The following is a 19,078-nucleotide window of genomic DNA, read 5'->3' as shown; positions in this document are numbered from 1 at the left end:
ATCAAGAAACCGAGGCACAAAGAGATTAAGTTGCCAAAGGTCGCACAGCGGATGGGGCTGGTTTAAACACAAATCTAACTGAGTTGGTGGCCCGTGATTTTTGCCCCATTGTTTTTGTGGCAGCCAGTGCTTAACTGTAATCGTGCCAGACACGGGACAAGCCAGCGACCCGTCTTCTGGAAGCTCGGAATCGAGTGTCTCATCTCCTTTCTTCGATCCCTCTGCTCTGCTCCGAAGCCATTGGAAAACGAAGGGAAGCTGCCCCTTGCATTTCTGTGTTTAGAAATGCTTCCGTTCAGAAGGCTTAAAGCCCCTGCCTGCGTGTCCTTGCCGACGTCCCCTGCCTCCCTGGGCCCGTACCTTGCACGGCCAGCTCGGCGCTGGCGTAGATGGTGCCGTGTTTATTTTCTGCCACACACTGGTACATGCCAGAGTCCTCCAGGCTCAGCTTGGAGAAGCGCAGGTCCCCAGCCAGCACCTCCACACGGGACTGTGCAGAAGAGAGCAGGGGCGGGGCGTGAGGGGGGGGGGTGCAGTAGAGACTCTAGGCTGCCACTCCCTCCCCTCCCCTGTGGAGGGGACTCATTTGTCTCCAGTCCTATCCAGGACCTCCCGGAATCCCAGGACTCAGGTCCCTCCAGGCCCCTGGATATCAGCACGCTGAAGCCAGAGGGACATGGTGACCTACTCAGGACCACACAGTGATTTTGTTACTCAGTTGTGCCTGGATCCAGGTCTCTGGACCCTTCAGTCGTGACTCTATCCAGGTGACCAGCCTGTGGCCATATGAACCTAGGGTGGAAAGAAGCACCTAGAACCACCCGGCCCGTGGTGCCTTCATAGTCCCAGAGAGACGGCCCATGGTGGTGCAGAGTCAGGGAGCAAAGTCCGGAAGGCGAGGGAACTGGATGAGCAGAGCACAGCTACGTGTAGGAAGCCCCCAGTCTCCTACCTGGGAGGCCAGAGGCTCCCCATTCCGCAGCCAGCGCACTGTGGGCCGGGGCTTGCCAGCCGCCGCACAACCCCAACGCAGATTGGAACCGATGTCAGCCTCCATGTCTGAGATCACCTTCAGCCACTCGGGCTGAGCTGCGGGCAGCAAGAGAGAGAAAGGCCTGGGATGAGCTGGGAGGAGCCTCCTGCTCACGATGGACCCGGATTTCAGGGCTGCAGTTCCTGGGACAGACAGCAGAGGGCGCCCTCGGCATTCCACAACAGGGTCACGGGAGAAGCAGGCTGAAGAAAGTGGGCCCTTGGCGTCTGTGTCGGGGCTGTTCGAGCAGGTTAAAAGCATCCCAAAGCCTTCCATGTGCTCTCTGCACCCCCGAGTGAGGCTCTGAGCGTCTGTTTCTTCTGTTTCCACACCCAGTGCAATCCTGGGGCGGGAAGGCTTAAGCCAGGGGCCACCCGGGTCCCCTCCCTGACTTTCGGATCTGCTTCCTAAGGGAGCAAGAGTGAAGGCAGGGGGAGGGGGTGTCCCGGCTGTGTACCCTGCACGATGATGCGGCCCTGGACGGTGTCGCGGCCCTTGGAGTTCTCCGCCTCACACTCGTAGGTGCCCTCGTCCTCGAAGCTGACGCTGGGTATCTGCAGGGTGGGCTCAGCGGTGGCCCACTGGGGGGACAAGGAGCCGTCTACTTTGCGCCACTTGATCTGGGGCACGGGGCTGGCAGAGGAGACAAAGCCAGAGCGGGTGGGCTGCGCTAGGCAGACTCCCTTGTGCCCGCAGATTCTCCCGCCCTTGGGAGGTGCTGGGCAAGTGGGGATGGGGAGGAGGCGGGAGGGTGAGAGGCAAGAGGGGAGGGCGGGGCCTCTCGTAGGTAGGCTCAGAGCTCAGGCAGGGGAGAAGCAGAAAGTAGGGTTCCTCTTGTCTCCTCTCCCCTGCAGTATTGCGATACCAGTAACCTTCCTTGTGGTCTGTACCCTGAAGCTGGCTTGCCTTCCCTGCCCCCACCCTGCACTGGCCACTGAGCCTCTTCTGGGATGGCCTTCCTCAGCAGTGGCCTGTGACCTGGGGCTCTATGGGTCCCTCTCCCCCTCTCCCCAACAGACCTTGCCTTTACTTTTCAAAAGGGCTCTACTTATTAGTAACTTGTGTACTAAAACAGACTAAGGTATCACTGAGTCTGAAAGGGTTAATATATTAATCTTCCATGTACTTTTTTTTTTTTTAATAGGCTCCACACCCAACGTCCAGTGTGGAGCCCAATATGGGGCTCAAACCCAGGACCCTGAGATCAAGACCTGGGCTGAGATCAAGAGTCAGACACCTAATGGATTGAGCCAACCAGGCGGCCCCACGTGCTTTAAATATGAATTTTCTGGAAGCCCAATAGCTTTTCACAAAACAGGAACATCCTGGGTATCCACAGGAGACATGAGGAAACGGAACCAGTGTGCAAATCACACTGTTCTCCAAACATTTGTTGAGCACCTGCTATTTGCTTAGCCCTATTCCAGTGAATCCTTTCTCTGGGAGAGCAGGATTTCTATTGCAGTTTTTATAAAAAGAGAACTGTCAGGGGCGCCTGGGTGGCTCAGCGGATTAAAGCCTCTGCCTTCAGCTCAGGTCATGGTCTCAGGGTCCTGGGATCAAGCCCTGCATCAGGTTCTCTGCTCAGGAGGGAGCCTGCTTCCCCCTCTCTCTCTGCCTGCCTCTCTGCCTACTTGTGATCTCTGTCTGTCAAATAAATAAATAAAATCTTAAAAGAGAGAACTGTCAGCATGCGTAGAATGCTCACTAAATGCCAGGCACTGTTCTAGACATGTCACGTGTGTTAACCCACTTAATCCTCGGAACAACCCTGTGATGCAGGTACTTTTTATGACGGTTTCCATGTACAAATGAGGATGCAGAAGCACAGGGAGGTTAAGTAGTTCACCCATGGCCTCGCAGCCAGCCAGGGACGGAACCGGGACTTGAACCAGGCAGGCCAGGTTGGGGTTCGTGCATGGCGCTCCCTGCCTCCAGCCTGGGATGCTGCCCAGGCTGTCCCCTGAGCCCGTGCCCTCTTGCTGGGAGCGCCCAGTGTGTGTCAGGCCCCTGGCATCATGATGAGATCATGCTCAGTGAGGGGTGGTCCCTACCCACTGCCCCCTCTCTGCTAGACCATGCCTGCCCTTTCCCTGGGGTCCTGCGGGCCCCCAAGGGGCTCTGACAAGGTGCGCCCTGGCCTGCCCCCTCCCTCCTCCACCACTCACTTCCCAAAGGCGAAGCACTCCAGGGTGACTTGCTGCCCTACTAGCGCATAGGTCTCTGCCGGGAACCGGGCCTTGATGCTGGGTGCGAAGAGCCTGGGATCTGGGGAGAGAGGGAGTTTGCCGACCAGACGCAAGTGATGCGGGCCAGGTGCTCGTGGGCTTAGAACTGCAGTGTGGCTCAGAGCCAACTCCTTCTTGACCCCTGTTCCCCCCCGGGGGCCTGGGCAAGGGTCCTGGGCCCTGCAGCAGGAGGACCCAGGAGTCCAGGCCCCAGACCCTGGGCTCTGTGAGCTCCCTTCCCAACCTCTGAGAGGAACCCTCTTTTCCCAAGTCCACCGACCCTTCCAGCTCTCTGCTCCCCACCATGCCCCCGACCCTGACCTTCCGCAGCCAGGTTGAGCTGAGCGAACTTGCTGAAGACACTCTTGGTGGAGAAGTCCATGTGGCTGGTGGCCAGACAGGAGTAGTTGCCCAGGTCTGAGGCATTGGTCCGGGCAATGTACAGGTTCCCCGTGGTCTGGGACACGAAGTGACGCCCATCCGTCGGGATGAAGTTGGGGAACTCGTTGAGGAGCCAGCGGTAGGACAGACCTATAGATAGGACATGGGGAGTTTGAGGAAACCACGGGGTGCTAGGCTGGCAGGGCAGCCATGGCGGGGGGGGGACCCTCGGCATGCTGGTGGTTATCTTGCTCCAGGTTCCAAGCTGGCACTGAGGGGAGCCCTAGGGAAAAAATGTGGCTGTGCTCTTACTCTCGGGGTGCTCCCAGTCTGAAGGCAGGGGTAGGGGGCCCAGAGCTAGAAAATGGCAGACCCGTGAAGGAAACACAAAATTGTTTTGGGCTGGGGAGCCAGGGGGTCTGTGTTCCCAAGGGCCCCTCACCACCTTTTACCCCAGCCCTGGGTGGCTGGAGGTCCCTGCTGTGCCCTGTCTAACCGTGGGCCAGGGCCGGGCTCACCTGGATAGTGGGCGGGTGGGTTACAGGGCAGCATCACACCCCAGCCTTCGTGGGTTTTCACCGGATCTCGCTCCTCCTTGGAGAATTCCTGCAGAACTGGAGGTAAAGACCGGGCACTCGGGCGCCGTCCTCCAAGACTGGGGGCCTCTCCTCAGCCCGGCCTCCATGGGACATAGTCCCTGCCCTTTCTGGACACCCTTTCCGGCCCCCTATGGCCCTCCCCCAAAGTGCTGCCCTCCATGGGTCTCACAGCCAAAGCGGAGGACAGCCTCCCTGCTGACGACGGTGCCCACTGGGTTGGAGGCCAGGCACTGGTAGACGCCGGCGTCTTGGGCCTTGGTGGGGTTCATGATGACCAGGTTGCCCCCCACCAGCTGGTGGCGGGAGCCGGGCTCCAGCTTCATCTCTGTACCGTTCATCTTCCACCTGCAGCAGGGGGCAGACGGGGAGCCTCCTGAGTCCCGCTTGGCCGCACCCAGCCTGGGGGCAGGGCTGGGGTGAGGAAGAGCTGCATGGCCCCCCCGGGGCCTCCAGCGCCCGCCGTGGGGGGCTCACCTGTAGGTGGCTGGAGGGCTGGCCCGGGCACGGCACGCCAGTGTCACCTTCTCCTCCGTGGACTCCTCTGGGAATAGCAGGCCGAGAGGTTGATCTTCAAAGACTGGCCCAAAGGTGGCCGGGGATCCCCGGGCTGAACTCCTAGCTGTAGATGGGGGACACCACCAGAGGCCTCAGGGCCTAGGGCCCAAGAGAGCAGTGCTGTCCCATAGGACGTTCTGCGAGGATGGCAAGATGCCATTTTCTGCACTGCCCAATATCGTAGCCACGAGCCCCAGCCTTCAAGCCTCCAAACATGGCCAGTGCAGCCGAGGAACCCAGTTTTAATTTTTCTTTCATTTTAATTAATTGAAACTTGAATTTCAGCAGGGTGGGCAGGCCCCCGTTGGCCAAGTTAGTTGAGTAAATCATCCCTCCCACACTCAGGTATTGAGTACCTGCTGTGTACCTAACACCAGACTAGACCATGTTGCAAAAATGAATAAGACATAGTCCCTCTTCCTCGAGGGGCCTACAGTCCAAGGAGGGAGACAGAGGAGGACAGGACAAGGTGCTGAGAGCTGTGGAGGCAGCTGGGTGCAGGGGCCTTCGGGGCAGAGGGAGCTGATCCGTAGGTGTGAGAGGCCTGGGAAGTCATGGGCCAAAGAGACGGGGAGAGGATGTGTGTCCCTGGGGCCTGATGGTCCTTCTGGGCCCATGGCACATGCTCCGGCTCTTGGCCTCTTAGTGGCCGTGACAGAGCCCTTCTGAGCCTCAACAGCTCCACCTATGAAATGGAGCGAATACGAACTCCCTGCCCAGGGTCTGGAAGAGGGTTCAGTCTGGCCCAGGCTGTGTGCTCTGGAAATGTCTGCGGGACCCAAGCATGGGGCAGGGTGGAGGGTGGGGGGAGAAGGAAAGGTTTATGGGATGAGCATGCAGGTAGCTTTGGGGGGCATTTTTATACTGTTCCGCTGTGGCAGTTGAAGAAAGAGAGGCCCTGGAGACAGCGTGACTTGCTTGTGGTCACAAGGCAAGTCTGTGGCACACGTAGGTCTAGACCCCGGTCTCCCGAGTTTGCTGAGCACATGGGTGTCGCTGGTGCAACTGGAGTTCTCGCGCCCAGCCCCCTGCCAGGGCGGATGCCTCTTTCTCCAGCCCCCATTGTTCCACGCCAGCAGGGCGGGGGACGCCGAGGCACAGAGGGCGGTGTTTCACACCTGCCTTCCCACGGGCGCTCTGCTTGCTCACTCGTGGGGCCCCGTCATGCTTTGCCTCTGGGGTGTCGGGCAGGAGCCAGGCCACCCCTAATTGGCTCCTACCCCTCAATGCAGCTGGTTTCAGGCCCCCCTTGGTGGGTGGGGGGATCCCCATTAACCAATTAGTGCCTTCTCTCCCAGCGCATCCAGCTGCTGGCCCGTTCCAGGGTTGGGGGACGCACCCTCCCACGCCACAGCTGAGGCCCAGCCCTGGACCCCAGGGGCAGAGGGCAGCTGTCTGAATGAGGAAGGAGGCAGGGCTCCCTGAAATGGCATCCCCCATCACGCTCCCTGCCGCCCCAGGCCTCAGAGGCGGCAGCCGGGGTGCCGGCATCATCTCGGTTGGAGAGCCCCGCTTAATCCCAAGTTAATGATGGTGGTGGAGGGTAGGGACCCCTGCCCCAGCTGGGACGGCCCCAACGGGTGGGGAAGGAGGGCTGGCGGGGGCGGCCGGGCTGCTAGGAGCCACCTCCTGTTATAAGCGCTTCCAGTAACTCTGGGGATGGCGGGGGGTGGTGAGGGGGCCTGGGGGGCACTAAGGCTTTGAGACTGGCTTTCTTCCAGAAAAAGCTTTGTCCTTTGCACTCAGCCACATACGCACCCTCGGCCCAGTGTCCACCCACGTGTCTCGCCCACACACACTTCCTTACATGCACACGCGCGTGCACGTGCGCGCGCGCACACACACACACACACACACACACACACACACACCTCTCTGAGCAACTCCCATAGTCAGAAACACATTCATGCACACATCTGTGCCCACGCATGCCCAGCTACAAACGTCTGCGTGTGCTTATTTATACACACACACACACACGCATTCATACTGATAAAAACAGGGGCTTTTTACTGAGTGCTTGCTCTGGATCGGAAGCCACGCTCTGTATTTCCTCGCCTAACCGCTTTACGAGACAGGCACTGACATTTCCTTACTTCCCTCATGTGGAAACTGAGATGTAGGAAAGTTCAGGGACTTGCCCCACGTCGCACAGCGAGGAGGAGCGGATCGGGGATTGGGAGCCCGGCCCGCTGCACCTGTGGCCCGTGTCCTCAGCCACAGCGGTCCTGATTCTTTCCCCGGGTTCCCATCAGAGCCTTCCAAGGCCCTGTCCTCCCCCGCCTCACCTGGAGGTGCCTCGTGGGGGCTCCCTCTGGAGGGCAGTGGGGCCCGGAGCCATCACTCTTGCTGGAAGGCTTTCCACACGCATCCGTCATCCCCCCAAATGCAGCACCCGGTCCAGGCAACAACTCGCTGGCATTGGCACCCTCTTAAACATCCACAAACACACTCTCCTTCATCCCACACCTTCCTCTGAGGCTGCACTCACGCACGCGCGCGCGCACACACACACACACACACACACCCTCCCTTGCTGCCCGTGTTTCATACCCTCTCTGATTCAGATTCCCTGTCCTGGCAACTCTGCGCCCCCAAACATGGGCATCTGGAAGCCCAGAGGAAGGGGCAGGAGCACCGAGAACGTGGAGGCGCCTCCTGGCCGCCTTTCCTGGCCTGGGTGCCTGGAACCCATGGCCGATTCTCCAGAGCAGGGTAGTGAGTGGAGGCAGCTTTCCGGGAGGGGGGAGAGCCAGTGATGGATGTTCCATGTGGGGATGAGGGTCCCCCCCTTCCCTGGGCCTTCCTGCATCTCTAGGTCTAAAAGTCTGGCCGCTGCCCACACCTCTGCCTCAGGTGTTGTGGTCCCGGCCTGAGCGGTCCCCGATGGGGAAGGGCAGTGCTGACGCCCACCGCCCCCCATGCCTCTCCTCTGCTGTCTCCGGGGTGGCCGTCTGCTGCTCTGTGCAGCTGGTTCCCCGCCCCAGCGGCTGCTCTGTCCCTGCCCGGGGGCGAGGGTGCTGGGAGGCTCCGTGGGGCCTCTGGGTCAATCCCGTCTCCCTGCAGCCTCAGGGATCTGGGTGCAGGCCTGGGAGGCAGTTAGGAGGTAATGAGAGCATCTGAAAGTGTGCCAGTGGAATCCTCCCTGGGTGAGAGGGAGAGAGAACCTAAAATGTGCTCTGGAACGGGGTGGGGGGAGGAGGGAGGGAGGAAGGAAGGAAGGAGGATGAGGGCTCTTTCTCCTGTGCACATCTTTATAGAGAAAAAAAAGCATCTATGGATTTAGGCCGGGGGTCAGGACAGAGAGGGCAAGTGGTGGTCCCAACAGGCCCCTCCGAGCAGCGGGGGACCTCCCTCCAGCTCCCGGAAGGGCTGGGTCTCCAGCACCTCCTTCCCCACAGGCTCCCCAGGGGCCGGCCAGCCCGGGTCTGGGCCCGAGGTGCCCTCTTCTGCCGGCCTCCCTCCCATGCTCTCCCTGCCTCCTACCCCACGGCAGCCCTGGCATGAGAACTTTTGCTTGGCTTCCCGCCGGCCTTCTGCCTCAGCCACCCCCGCTTTGTCTCATGTCTTCTCAGGTCCTGCACTCAGTCCGTCCGTCAGGCTGCAGCGGGGCCCTGGGGAGCCCTCCTAGCGTTTTGTGGTATCGATCCCTGTCTCCTCATGTGACAGGATGCTAGAGCGGAACGATCCAATAGAACTTTCTGTGGCGATGGAAATGTCTGTCATCTGTGCTATCCAACATGGTTATTAGCCCTTGAAACGTGGCTTGTACAACTGAAAGACTAATTGTAGAATTTAATTTCATCTCGGTTTGAATCATTCCATGTGGCTGTGGCTACCGCATTACAGGACAGCACAGCTCCTTAAGGGGCTCAGCTCGAAGACAGGACCACGGAGATCTGAGAGCGCCACAGTCTTGCTGTGTGGCCCAAGGCACGCCTCGCCCTCTGTGGATCATGCTGCTTTCATCTCTGTTATGGTGGAGACACGTTCCTTCTCCCCTCGAAGGGAAGGAAAAAGCCGCAAATGGGAAAATTTTAGCAAGGAAACGGCCTTAAAAATCTAAGTGCCACAGCAAGGGAGAGTCAATGATTTCTGAAGTCATCACTAAAATAATAGCAATGACAGAGCAGTATAATCATCGTGCTGGGCCCCGGAGCCCAGATGAGCCCTCCTACCTGGAGAGGAGACGAGGGCCACAGCGACCAGCAGCAGCAGGTGTGACTTCCTCCTGGTGGGTGTCCCCATGGTGGACGTTCTGGGCGGAGATCGGGAGCTGAGAAGAGGAGGCTCAGCCCAGCCCGGGGAGAGTCCAGCTGGAGGCTGAGAAGGACCTGGGGAGGCAGAGGATGGGGAGGACTCTGAGCCTCGGAGCGCCCCTCCTGGCTCCCTCCTTGCTCCCTGGTAAGTGGGCAGAGCTTTTCCCCCAGCCTGGGGAGAGGCCGGAATTATTGCTGGAATTGCTCTGCACTCACCCGCCCCAGGCCCCCAGGGGAAGGGGCTTGGCTGTTCCGGGGAAGCTCTTCCCGGCTGAGTGCCTCCTAGGGGCCCCCCGGGGAGTCTGGCTCTGCCCTGTACCTGCCCCCCCCTTCCCCTACAGCCAGCAGGGGTTTGCTCAGGAAGTGAAAGCAATGGCTAATTGGGAGGCAAGAACCCACCTGCCCCTTGTTTGATGTAGGGTCCCGATGAGAACAGGGCCATGCCTGGGTGTGGGGAACATCTCCCTCCTCCAGCGTTTGGGGCCCAATTTCCCCTGCCCTCCCCCACGGCTGCCTGGGTTGGGGGCAGTGAGAGCCCCTCCGGGAGCGGCATTAAGTCTCTGGGGTCTTCCTTGTTTTTCTAGCAGTGAGGAGTTTCACTGGTTTATTCACACCCTCTCCCCTGGGCCCCAGGTCCCTAGCCTTGGCCACACCAGCAGTGCCCCCAGCTGGAAGGGCTGATAGGCCTCCACAGGCCTTCTAGGATCCAGGAGTTAATGTGGCTCTCAAAGGAGCCTTCCTCTTCTACGGAGACTGGTTAAATCCTGGAGCTCTGGAACACCCGTTCCCCGAGCCGGGGCACCCAGAGCTAGTCAGAGCTCCCTTCCGCCAGGAGGCCAGAGGGGGCCTCATCCTGAGAGGGGCGCGAGGGGCCAGCCCTTCCGCTGACTCTGCGTCTCCAGGCTGACGTTGTTCTGGGGGTAGTGTGTGCATCTCAGGGGTCTGCTTTCCGGTTTTAGAGGGAGCCTGGGTCCCTGGGCTCCCAGGGCTCCCTGTCAGAGCCACGGAGGAAAGTAAATAACCCAGATGCAGATTCTGCTTCTCTGCCCTGCGCCTTTCCAGAAGCCTGAGAAGGGGGAGGGGGCTGAGACTGGGGCAAGATGATCTTTGGGTCTGAGTGTCTTTTCCAATGTAAAGTGGGTGCTGCAAGGTCCCCTCCAGCTCTGAGTCTGCGACGCCCCCAGAGAGTGTAGCATAGCTGAGGGACTGGGGATGCTGTCCCTGGGATGGGGCGGGGGGGGGGTGGGTTGCTGGGGAGTGGTTGTGGGGGTGGCGGCAGGGGGGTAGGGGAGGCTGCAGATGACCCCAGAGTCTGCCCCCAGGGTCAGCGCGGGGTCTGAAGACCCAACACAAGCCCAGGATCTCCCAGCCTTACTTCATGCTCTAGTCCTTCAGAAAGAAAGGACTCCCAAACCCCTTTAAACCTCAACATCTGGCCCCTGGCAACCTTTCTCTGCCTCCTGAGAAGCTGGAGGAGGGAGGGGGAGAACTGGCCCCGGGGCGTCAGGGAGGCTGGGGGGCTGGTGTCAGTGGCGGGGGGAGTGTTGGTGGGGGTGTCGGTGGGAGTGGGGGAGCGATGTTCAAACATGTGGCTCTCTCTCCTCTGCCCCAACCCCAGCCTCATATCCACTTCCCTTTGTAAGGAAGGGGCCCAGGTGCCGTCTCTCCATGACCCGACACCCCCCTTCTGTTCTTGCCACTTTCAGTTCCAGAATTGAGCCCAGAAATTCTGCCCTTGCCAGGAAGCCCCTCAGAGACCCCACAGGCACACAGTTAGATTCAGCTGGGCTCGTGACTAGACCCTTAGCGCCCACCGGTGGAGGTGCCTCCATTCCAAGCCTGGGAGCTCCTTCATCTTGGTCCCTCCAGAGCCTAGCAAAGTGCCCCGCGAACAGTGGGTGTGACTGTGGGTCGCCTTTGACTGATGGCTGGCAGCTGTGGCCAGATCCTCGAGCAGCCAGCGACACACTTGGTCACACACTCCCATTCTCCGCATAGCTGATTCGGGGGCGTTGGGCTTCAGTGCTCCCCAGGGGGGCTGCCCGAGGGCCAACGCCCCAGGGCACACACACTCACACACTCTCTCTTCCTCGTAGACTCACACACTCATGACACACTCAAACTCTCTCTCAGATACTCTCGCATGTACACACGCACACTCTGCCTCTTTGTATCATATACTCTCAGACACTTTACACACTTTCACACTTACTCCCACTCTTCCCCACACACCTTCACATAGACACTCACACACCCACCTTTACACACACACACACACACACACTCTCAGGTCTCTAAGGTCAGCAGGGTGTTTACTCATGGAAGAATCTAGAAGTATGGCCTTGGAAGCTCTCCTCCTGATAGGGAGCCCCTGGGGCACTGTAAGCCAGCCAAGGCTTTGGAATCCACAGACGGGAGTCAGAGATCTGCCCTCCTGCCCTCACAGCTTTGAGAGCTTGGCCATCTTATTCCTCCTGGTGGAAGCTCGGTTTTGCTCACCTACCAAGCGGACGTTGTAGCACTTACGCTCCGGGGCTGTTCTGAATGGGAAATGAGGTAAGGGAGCACCCTCCAGGAGTCTGGGGCCGTTTGGACTTGCTTTGAGGTCACGTTTCAGATGGGGGAATGGAGAGAGGTTGGGGCTCCAGATTCGTTCCCCATTTCAGCCCGAGCAGGTCTACTTGTGTCTGCTTTAACTACTGGAAGTTCCCTTTAAACAAAGGGTTCCACAGTTCCAAAAAGTTTGAAAATGCCTCTTGGCACTGGTGCAGCACGTCCTGGAGTCTGGCACGTAGAAGGTGCTCCATCATCATTTGCTTCCTGCCCTTTGTCTGCCTGCCAGTCCCAGGAGCTCAGGGGAGGGGGTGGGGTGCGTGCTTGGGGAGGAGCTGGGCTCCAGGCACTCGTCCTGAGTGTGCCGAGCAAAGCAGAGACAGATGACAGAGGGAGCTGGGGCTGGAGACTCGGGGGGGCAGGAGTCTGCTGCTGCCCACCAGCAGTGGTGGGGAGTGCGCGTATGTGCACGTGTGCGCACACGCAGGTATGTGATGTTTATTTGCATCTCTGTGCTGTGTCTCTGTGTCCCCGTATATATGTGTGGGCTGGTCTCTGTGTGTGCATGTGTCTGTGTCTGCTCATGGGTATGTCTGGTGTGTGTGTGTGTGTGTGAATGTGTATGTGTGTGCGCGTGTGCGTGTCCCCACCCAGCACAGGGCGTGACGACCCAGTTCCTGCCTTGTTTCTTTGTGAGTCGCCAGGAGGATCACTCACCGGGGAGCACTTTTCACCCACAGCGGTCAGAATTACCTGTTAGTGCTTGCCATGGGCGTCCGTCATGAGTAACACAATCCCACTGCTCATTCACAGTTCAGTTTAATGCGGACTTTCATCAGTCACCTTGGGCGGATGGGCCCTGGGCAGCCTCTGGGGACTAAGACCTGCCTCAGAAGGGATAGCCCTCCTCCTTGGGGAGGGGCTGGGATTGAGGACCTGAGGGAGTTGTCTTTGGGGAGCACTAGGGACCAGTCATGCCAATCAGATGTACATTGCCTCCACTGGTGCCAAGGACTTGTGTGAATACATGCACACACACACACGCACACGCGCACACACGTGCACAGAGCCTGGGTCAAGATTTGAGCTCACTGCCTCTCTGAAGAGGAAGCAACTGGCATCAAGTTTTCCCTTTCTCTTCCAGTGTTTATTACAGGTGCCAGGCATAGTGCTAAGAACTGGGGAGGGAGTCATGAAAACACTGCCTTTGCAGAGCTTCCTGACCCACTAAGCGTGGCCCAGTCAATCCCTGTGCCATCTGCCCTATGACACATTCTAGAATGCCCAGAAGGGAGGAGGCCTTTTTGTCGGGAGCAAGGCAGGAGTGGAGCTATGCCAGGCCCAGAGCCGGCCCTCTGAGCCCGGAGCCAGCCAAGCCTGGCCCAGGCCAGCTGCCCCAGTGCAGGGGTGCAGGCTGGCACAGCCGGGCACAGGCGGGCACAGGCTGGCACCATTAGGGGCTGGTTCTTTGCGGCGGCGGCACACGGGGGAATGGGCTGCTTGGGGGTTCAGGGGCACCAGGGGGAATGGGCTGAATTGCTGGGTGTGGGAAACAAAGGGCCTGGGGGACAGCTGTGGGATGGAAAGCTGCGAGCCAGACTCCCAACACACGACGGAGTTTTCTGGGCTGAGGACCCCTGTGCAGAACTAACTAGAAAATGACAGATACACTCTACCTGGATGCTAGACCTCCAGCTCCTGGCCCTAACTCTGTCTCTCCTTCCCCTGGATAATGGAGATTTGAGTATGGAGGGGTTTGGTGACGTTCAAATAGTGCTGGTCGGATAAGGGGCAGTTTGGAGCTCGGTTGAGGGCAGAGACTAAGTGACTTATTATAAGCCAGGAAGTACTGCGGGGGCCCGGCCGTTCAGCTGCCCACCATCCTCCATCCCACAGCACAGTGGCCAGCAGGGTGGGCTCTCATGCCAGCTGGCCTGGCCCTTAATAACTAGTGTAATGCTACTATACAACTAACCAGCATAACCCTAGCTCTTCCATTCATTACTTACCCTCTCCAAGCCTCAGTTTCCCACCTGCAAAATGGGGATGAGAAGGGACTCTGGGGAGGTCAGCAGCCGGCCTGGCCATAGTGGGTGATCAGAAAAGATCAGATCTTACACCGAAAACCCTCACGGGACCTCCAGGATGGGCCCCAGCACTCTGAGGGGCACAGACAGACGCCCCCCGAGTCAGACTCACTCCCACACGGTCATGACATTCGGGTGGCACTCACAAATGTGTGGGACACAGACAGGCGACCACGGTCTCCCTGGGCAGGTGCCTTCCTCCCCTCTGTGCCACAGCTGCTGCAGGCCCGGGCAAGTAGCAGCAATGAGCCTACTCAAGACGAGGGCACAAGCTCATAGACCCACACCCAGATGGCGTGTGTTCGGGAGGGCACCTGGTGGGGACAGGCACACGGGCGCTCCCAGCAGGCCCTGCTCCTCGACCACTCCCACCTCCCACCTGCAGGTCCAGGAAGGGCGGGTGGGGGGGGGGCGCTCTGCCTAGAGAGGGAAGTACCACCTGGGATAGGGTCGTGGTCCTGTAGGAAGGTCTGAACCACTCCACACCTATCTGGAAGGACAGGGGTCTGCAGTGGCCTGGTGGGGCCACGGCCAGGCAGGGCCAGAGCTGCTGGGGGAGGAGGGCAGTGCTGGAAGGTCTCGGTGAGAAAGGAAGGTGCCCTGAGCTGGAGGAGGTCCTTAGGATGGTTTTGGGGGGGGGGAATAGGGACCTCCTCAGTCCCCAGCGGGGGATAGGGACTGGGTGGGGACAGGTGAGATGTACAGCTGGGTTTCTCCCCAGCCCCTTCTATATGCCCCCTCCCTTCTCACCCCCCAGTTTTCTCTACAGTTTCTTTGTACTAGCAGCTGGTTCGGAGCCCCTAGCCCCTCTGGGGAGAGCTGTGACCCAGGCTCACACATCTGTCAGAGCTGTCAGCACCAGGGGAGTCTGGCCCTTCCTCTGCAGCCTGGAGGCTCAGACTCTCGTGGTCTGGCCCGCTCCCCTGGAGAGATTCCTCAGAGTGCGGAGTGGGAGAAGGGAGAGACTTACATCCTCCTGGGAGGAGCTCGGGATAAGGGGCAAGGCGTCCCCAGGTCACCTGCCAATATGGAGTGGGACAGATCGAGCAAGGGTTTGGAAGGACCATCCCTGTTTGAGAGGCCAGGAGTAAGGATGATTGTTTCAACTCCGTTCTAAAAAACCACATCAGGAAGATATCAGCGGACCAATTTCCCTATGTGCCCAGATCTCTGCAGAGGGGAGACTCCCCCCAGTTCCTGGACAACTTCCTGCAGGCTGGTTCAGAGCCAAGCCTGGTGGGGGCGTCTTTGGACCCGCTCCTCCCCTCTGATTAGTTTCTGCTCTGGGGCCCAGATTAACTGGGTCTCTTGGGGCCGCAATACAGGAAGGCCGCCCTCCAGCCAAAGGCAGAATGGGGGGGCCTCTTGGTCTAGGAGGCCGGCAGACATGGAGAGGATATGGGCTAGGGTGTAGGAGATACAGCAGGTTCTTCTGGATGTTTGTGGGGTTGAGTGGGGTGGGGGGTGCTTGTTAGATGAGATGGGTGCTAGGGTGTGCTTGGGCCTGATTGTGTCCTGGGGCAGAGAGCGCTCAGTTTGGGGTGAGAGCGTCACACCTCTGCATCATCTTTGGGTAAACACAGAAACATGGGCTCACTTCATACCAAGAGAGCTCATTAAACCAAAGAAAGGGCTTACCACCAGGGCACACAGCCCATGGAAACTCCCATGAATGTTCCCAAAACCCCCTGTGAGGTGAGTGGGGGAGGTTGGTCTAGGTTAGGGGGTTCAGAAGAATGAGAGGTGGCCGGCCTGCGGGAGGGGCTGAGAAGGATGTCTGTCTTCTTATGAGTCACTCCTGTTACCTTTTGAAAAAGCATAACTTGAGGCTGGAAGGAATTTAGAAGGCTGTCCATCCCACCTCTGCCTGCAGTCAGGGCTGTCCAGCTGTGGACCAGACCCCAAACAGTCCCTGGGGAGGACTGCCCCGCCCCCTCATGGCTCATCTTCCTGGCTACGAGGTGTCTCTAACAGTCTGACTTCAAGCCTTCCTGCTGCGCTGGCATTTTCTTTGATCTGGTCCTTCTTTCCCTGTGTATGGCCCACGTCTTGCTCGGGTCCCTGGTTCTGCCCTGGGACTCTCCCCTAGATCACCAATACCACCCACGCTCAAGTTTAGAGATCATCTCTGAGATGTGCTTTCTCACAAACATTTGGCTTGAGGACATGCGGGGGGGGGGATGGGGGAGCCCACATCCTCCCACGCACCCCAAGTGTATTGTTTCCTTCATGGCCTCAGGGTCAGAGAGGGTGCCATGGGGAGACCCCCTTCTGTGTACTTGCTCCTGAGGACTAAATTTGGTCAGTCAGAGACAATCTGCACAACCGTCCTGTGGAAGAGAGGCCCAGCCTACATGTGTGTCTATTTGAACAATTGCCGGCAGGGAAGGTGCTGGAAGAGAGTTGCATAAGGAGAGAAATCTGGCAGGGGCAGTCGTGGGGAGGTAGGCTGAGGGCTGAGGCTGGAGGGGTGCACTCGGCCAGGGAAGGGAGTATGAGGGAAGAGCTTGGCCAGGCGGGGAGTGGAAGATGAATGGAGTGGTAGGGGGGACGGTGGTAAGAGAGTCGAAGGAGCAGGAGACCATCTCCAGGAACCTGTCCGTCTGGGTGTCTCTGCTTCCCTTCCCGCTGGGGAGCACCAGAAGGACAGGTGAACCATATGCGACTTTGATGCTCCCTTCCCATCTGTCTCCTGCCTCCCTCTTGCTGGCTGAGGACTCCCGATAGATCCCATAGGAAATTAGGAATAACTTTGACCAGGTGGCAGAAACCTTGCCTGAGTAGTTTTGCAGCCTGGCTAGAAAGGGGTTAACTGGTGAGGCACCCTGGAGAGGGGCTTGGATGCTGCCTGGGGGCAGAAGTCCTTCCTCCTAAGGCCAGGAGTCAGGGCACCATTTCCGTGCTCTCCCCCCTAGAAGCCAGGGTCCCACCAGCCTCTCCCACAGGTGGCCCACCGTTTGACCTCCAGTGGCTCATCTGGTCCCTCTGAGGGTGAATGGGAAGCTACGGGGGCAGAGCATCTCTCTGGCCAGAAGGTCGGGAGATGAGCCCCAGGCTTCGGCCCAGGAGATTAGGAGCCCCCTGAGGGACTGGGTTATTCGGGCTCTCCTCCTCCGCCCCCCTCTGAACAGAGGGCCAAGGAAGCTGCCAGGGCTGGGAAGGGGGCTCATGGGTCTTGGGGAGTCAGGCTGAAAGGAAGGGCGGTAGGGTCTCATGATCACAGGCTGGTTGTGGAGAGGGGGAACGTTAAGGGCAGGTACTTTGGGGGCCAGAGAACCTGCCCTTCTCATAGGCCACCCCTCCTGGTCTGCCTGGATTCCCAAACCTCCAGACAACCTTGACTAACAGCTTTTTCTCCCTGGGCACAAGCTCAGCCCCAGTGTTGTGTGGCTGAAGGGTCCTAACTTTGTCCCCATGTAGCACCAGGACTGTCCCCTTCCACAGGCACTGTGTCATCTCACCCCCTCTTCCTTGCTTCCCATCCCTGGGAATCCCTCCTGGAGAAGGCAACAGGATTCAGCTCTGGCCACCGGCTGAGGCTGCTTCCCCCATCTCTCTGGTGGGTGATGTAAGCCCCATGGTACTCTCCCTCTTTCTGGACCCTCTAAACTGAGTTCTCCTCCTTTCTCCCCGGGCCCCCTTCCTCCAGAAAAGCCAAACTTAATGCCAATCCTTTCCTCCCACCCGTGAGGATGTGGGGAGAAGATAAGTTTGTGGAGGGGGGGAGGGAAGAAAAAGAATTTCAGCCCCGGTGGCCCCGCTTCTCACCCTTGGAGATGTGACTTGCCTCAGTTTCTCCCCCCTCAGTCCCCACTCCTGGACAGGCCTTTGCCCAAACTTGAGTTCCACTCTCCCCGCTCTCTCTTCCACAGCCTCCCCCTCGAACTGAAGCAAGACTTCGCAAAGAGGTCACCAGGCAGAGGCACACTCAGGGCCACCTCAAGTCTGGATGGTCAGGTTCCATTCTACCCAGGCACTCCTGGGGGGGGCGGCCGGCCAGAGTCTGGGGCTTGGCCTCATGGACGGTCTCGCCCTGGACCCCGGCGCTGGGCAGGCCCCGGAGCCACTGCCCTCTCTCTGGGCAGGTGCTGGTGCCGGCTGGAATTCCTAGACACCACTGGGGTCCAGCCTCCTGGCCAGGAGCCGCCTGCCAGGCCCCTGCAGGATGCCACCCACATAGACAAGGTGGAGGGGACCTCCGGTTCATCCCCCCCACCCCACCCAGGGGCTGGGTGAGAAGTCAGCCTGGCCTCAGCCTGCGGGAGCTCCTGCTCTGCCCCTGCCCCCTCCCAAGTTGCAAGGAAACTGAGCCGGAGCCCCTGAGCCTGGCCGCAGCAGCGCCCGGAACCCCCACCCCCTCCCCGGGGCCAGAGGAGACAAAAGCAGTTGGCACATACCTGGGGTGAAAGAAGGGTGTTGGCTGGGGCAGGTGGACGCTGCCCGAGGCGGTGAGCCGGAGCCAGCCCGGCCGCCGGCCCCCGGGGCCGCCGTCCTCTCCGCCCCTGCTCGCCTCGGCCGCTCGCCGCGGTCCCGGTGCGGCGGTGGCGGCCGCGGTGGCGGTGGCGGCGGTGGCGGGCGAGGGCGCCTGTGTGTGTGCGCGCCCGCCCGGAGCCACTGCAGCATCTCTGCATCAAGATGTGCTCCTCCCTCTTCCAGGCTCCGCTCACTGGCTGGCTCCGGTCCTCAGCCGACGCTCGGGGGCCCGGAGATGGCTTCCTTCTGCCCCCCTCCCGCCCCCTTCCCGTCCCCACCCTTCTGGCTTTACCTCATTTGCTGTCATTTAAGGACCAGGGAGCAAGCCGGGGCGCCCGCGTCTTCCATAATGCATGGGCGGCTCGGCCGCGGGGCGCTGGCTGGCCTGCCCGCCCCAGCCCCCCATCGCCGCCCAGCCCAGAGCCGAAGGGGCCTGAGAGGGGTGCGGCGGGGAGGGCAAAGAAAGCGGCTCTCGCTCCTCAGACCCTGGACACCCGCGGAGGCAAACTCTCCGCCTCCCCCAGACGTCCCCCTACTACAGGGAGGCATCCAGTTCAGAAATCTCTTGCTGTACGGGGCAAGTGGGGTGGAGGGGGGCCTCCTTTGCCCGCCCCACACGTTCATCTTTATTGTTGCCCCCCAGCTTACGGAAGTAGCAGCGCTCTGTCCAAATATCCACACGCTGGAGGAAATTTAAAAATAGACAGTCAAAGTCCCTTAACAAACCTGACTTTGGTGCCCCCAGATTTATTATTTTCCTGTATATAATTATGTGGGTTACTAGTATTATTTCATGAAAATGGGATCGCACGCTCCAGGATGATTTGCACAATATCTTTAAATTGTGTAATAGATCTCGGACAGCTTTCCACATCAGTGCTTATGGATCCAAGCCCATTTTTAATCAACC

The 19,078-nt window shown here is 59.4% G+C and overlaps 1 protein-coding gene across 2 annotated transcripts in view; it reads right to left on the bottom strand.

Moving 5' to 3' along the window:
- Window positions 1-18,248, bottom strand: part of CNTN2 (contactin 2) — a 32,748-nt gene extending 14,500 nt beyond the window's left edge. The window contains exons 1-10 of one of the 2 annotated variants that reach the window (XR_007123163.1): window positions 18,093-18,223; window positions 8,975-9,130; window positions 4,716-4,860; window positions 4,411-4,586; window positions 4,161-4,256; window positions 3,583-3,792; window positions 3,202-3,301; window positions 1,491-1,666; window positions 953-1,089; window positions 361-490 (exon numbers count right to left, since the gene is read on the bottom strand). Coding sequence is in view for 1 of the 2 variants with exons in the window: in XM_047705636.1 (XP_047561592.1) it covers window positions 361-490; window positions 953-1,089; window positions 1,491-1,666; window positions 3,202-3,301; window positions 3,583-3,792; window positions 4,161-4,256; window positions 4,411-4,586; window positions 4,716-4,860; window positions 8,975-9,044 (1,240 nt within the window). In the remaining variant the exon portion in view is untranslated. Of the gene's footprint in view, window positions 1-360; window positions 491-952; window positions 1,090-1,490; window positions 1,667-3,201; window positions 3,302-3,582; window positions 3,793-4,160; window positions 4,257-4,410; window positions 4,587-4,715; window positions 4,861-8,974; window positions 9,131-18,092 lie in introns of both variants that reach the window. The other variant, XM_047705636.1, reaches the window with a different exon arrangement.
- Between the last annotated feature and the right edge of the window lie 830 nt (window positions 18,249-19,078).

This window comes from Lutra lutra, chromosome 15 (genome assembly GCF_902655055.1).
Source record: "Lutra lutra chromosome 15, mLutLut1.2, whole genome shotgun sequence".
Lineage (NCBI taxonomy): Eukaryota > Metazoa > Chordata > Mammalia > Carnivora > Mustelidae > Lutra > Lutra lutra.
Note: the sequence above shows the minus strand (reverse complement) of the source record. Positions and strands in the feature narration are given on the sequence as shown.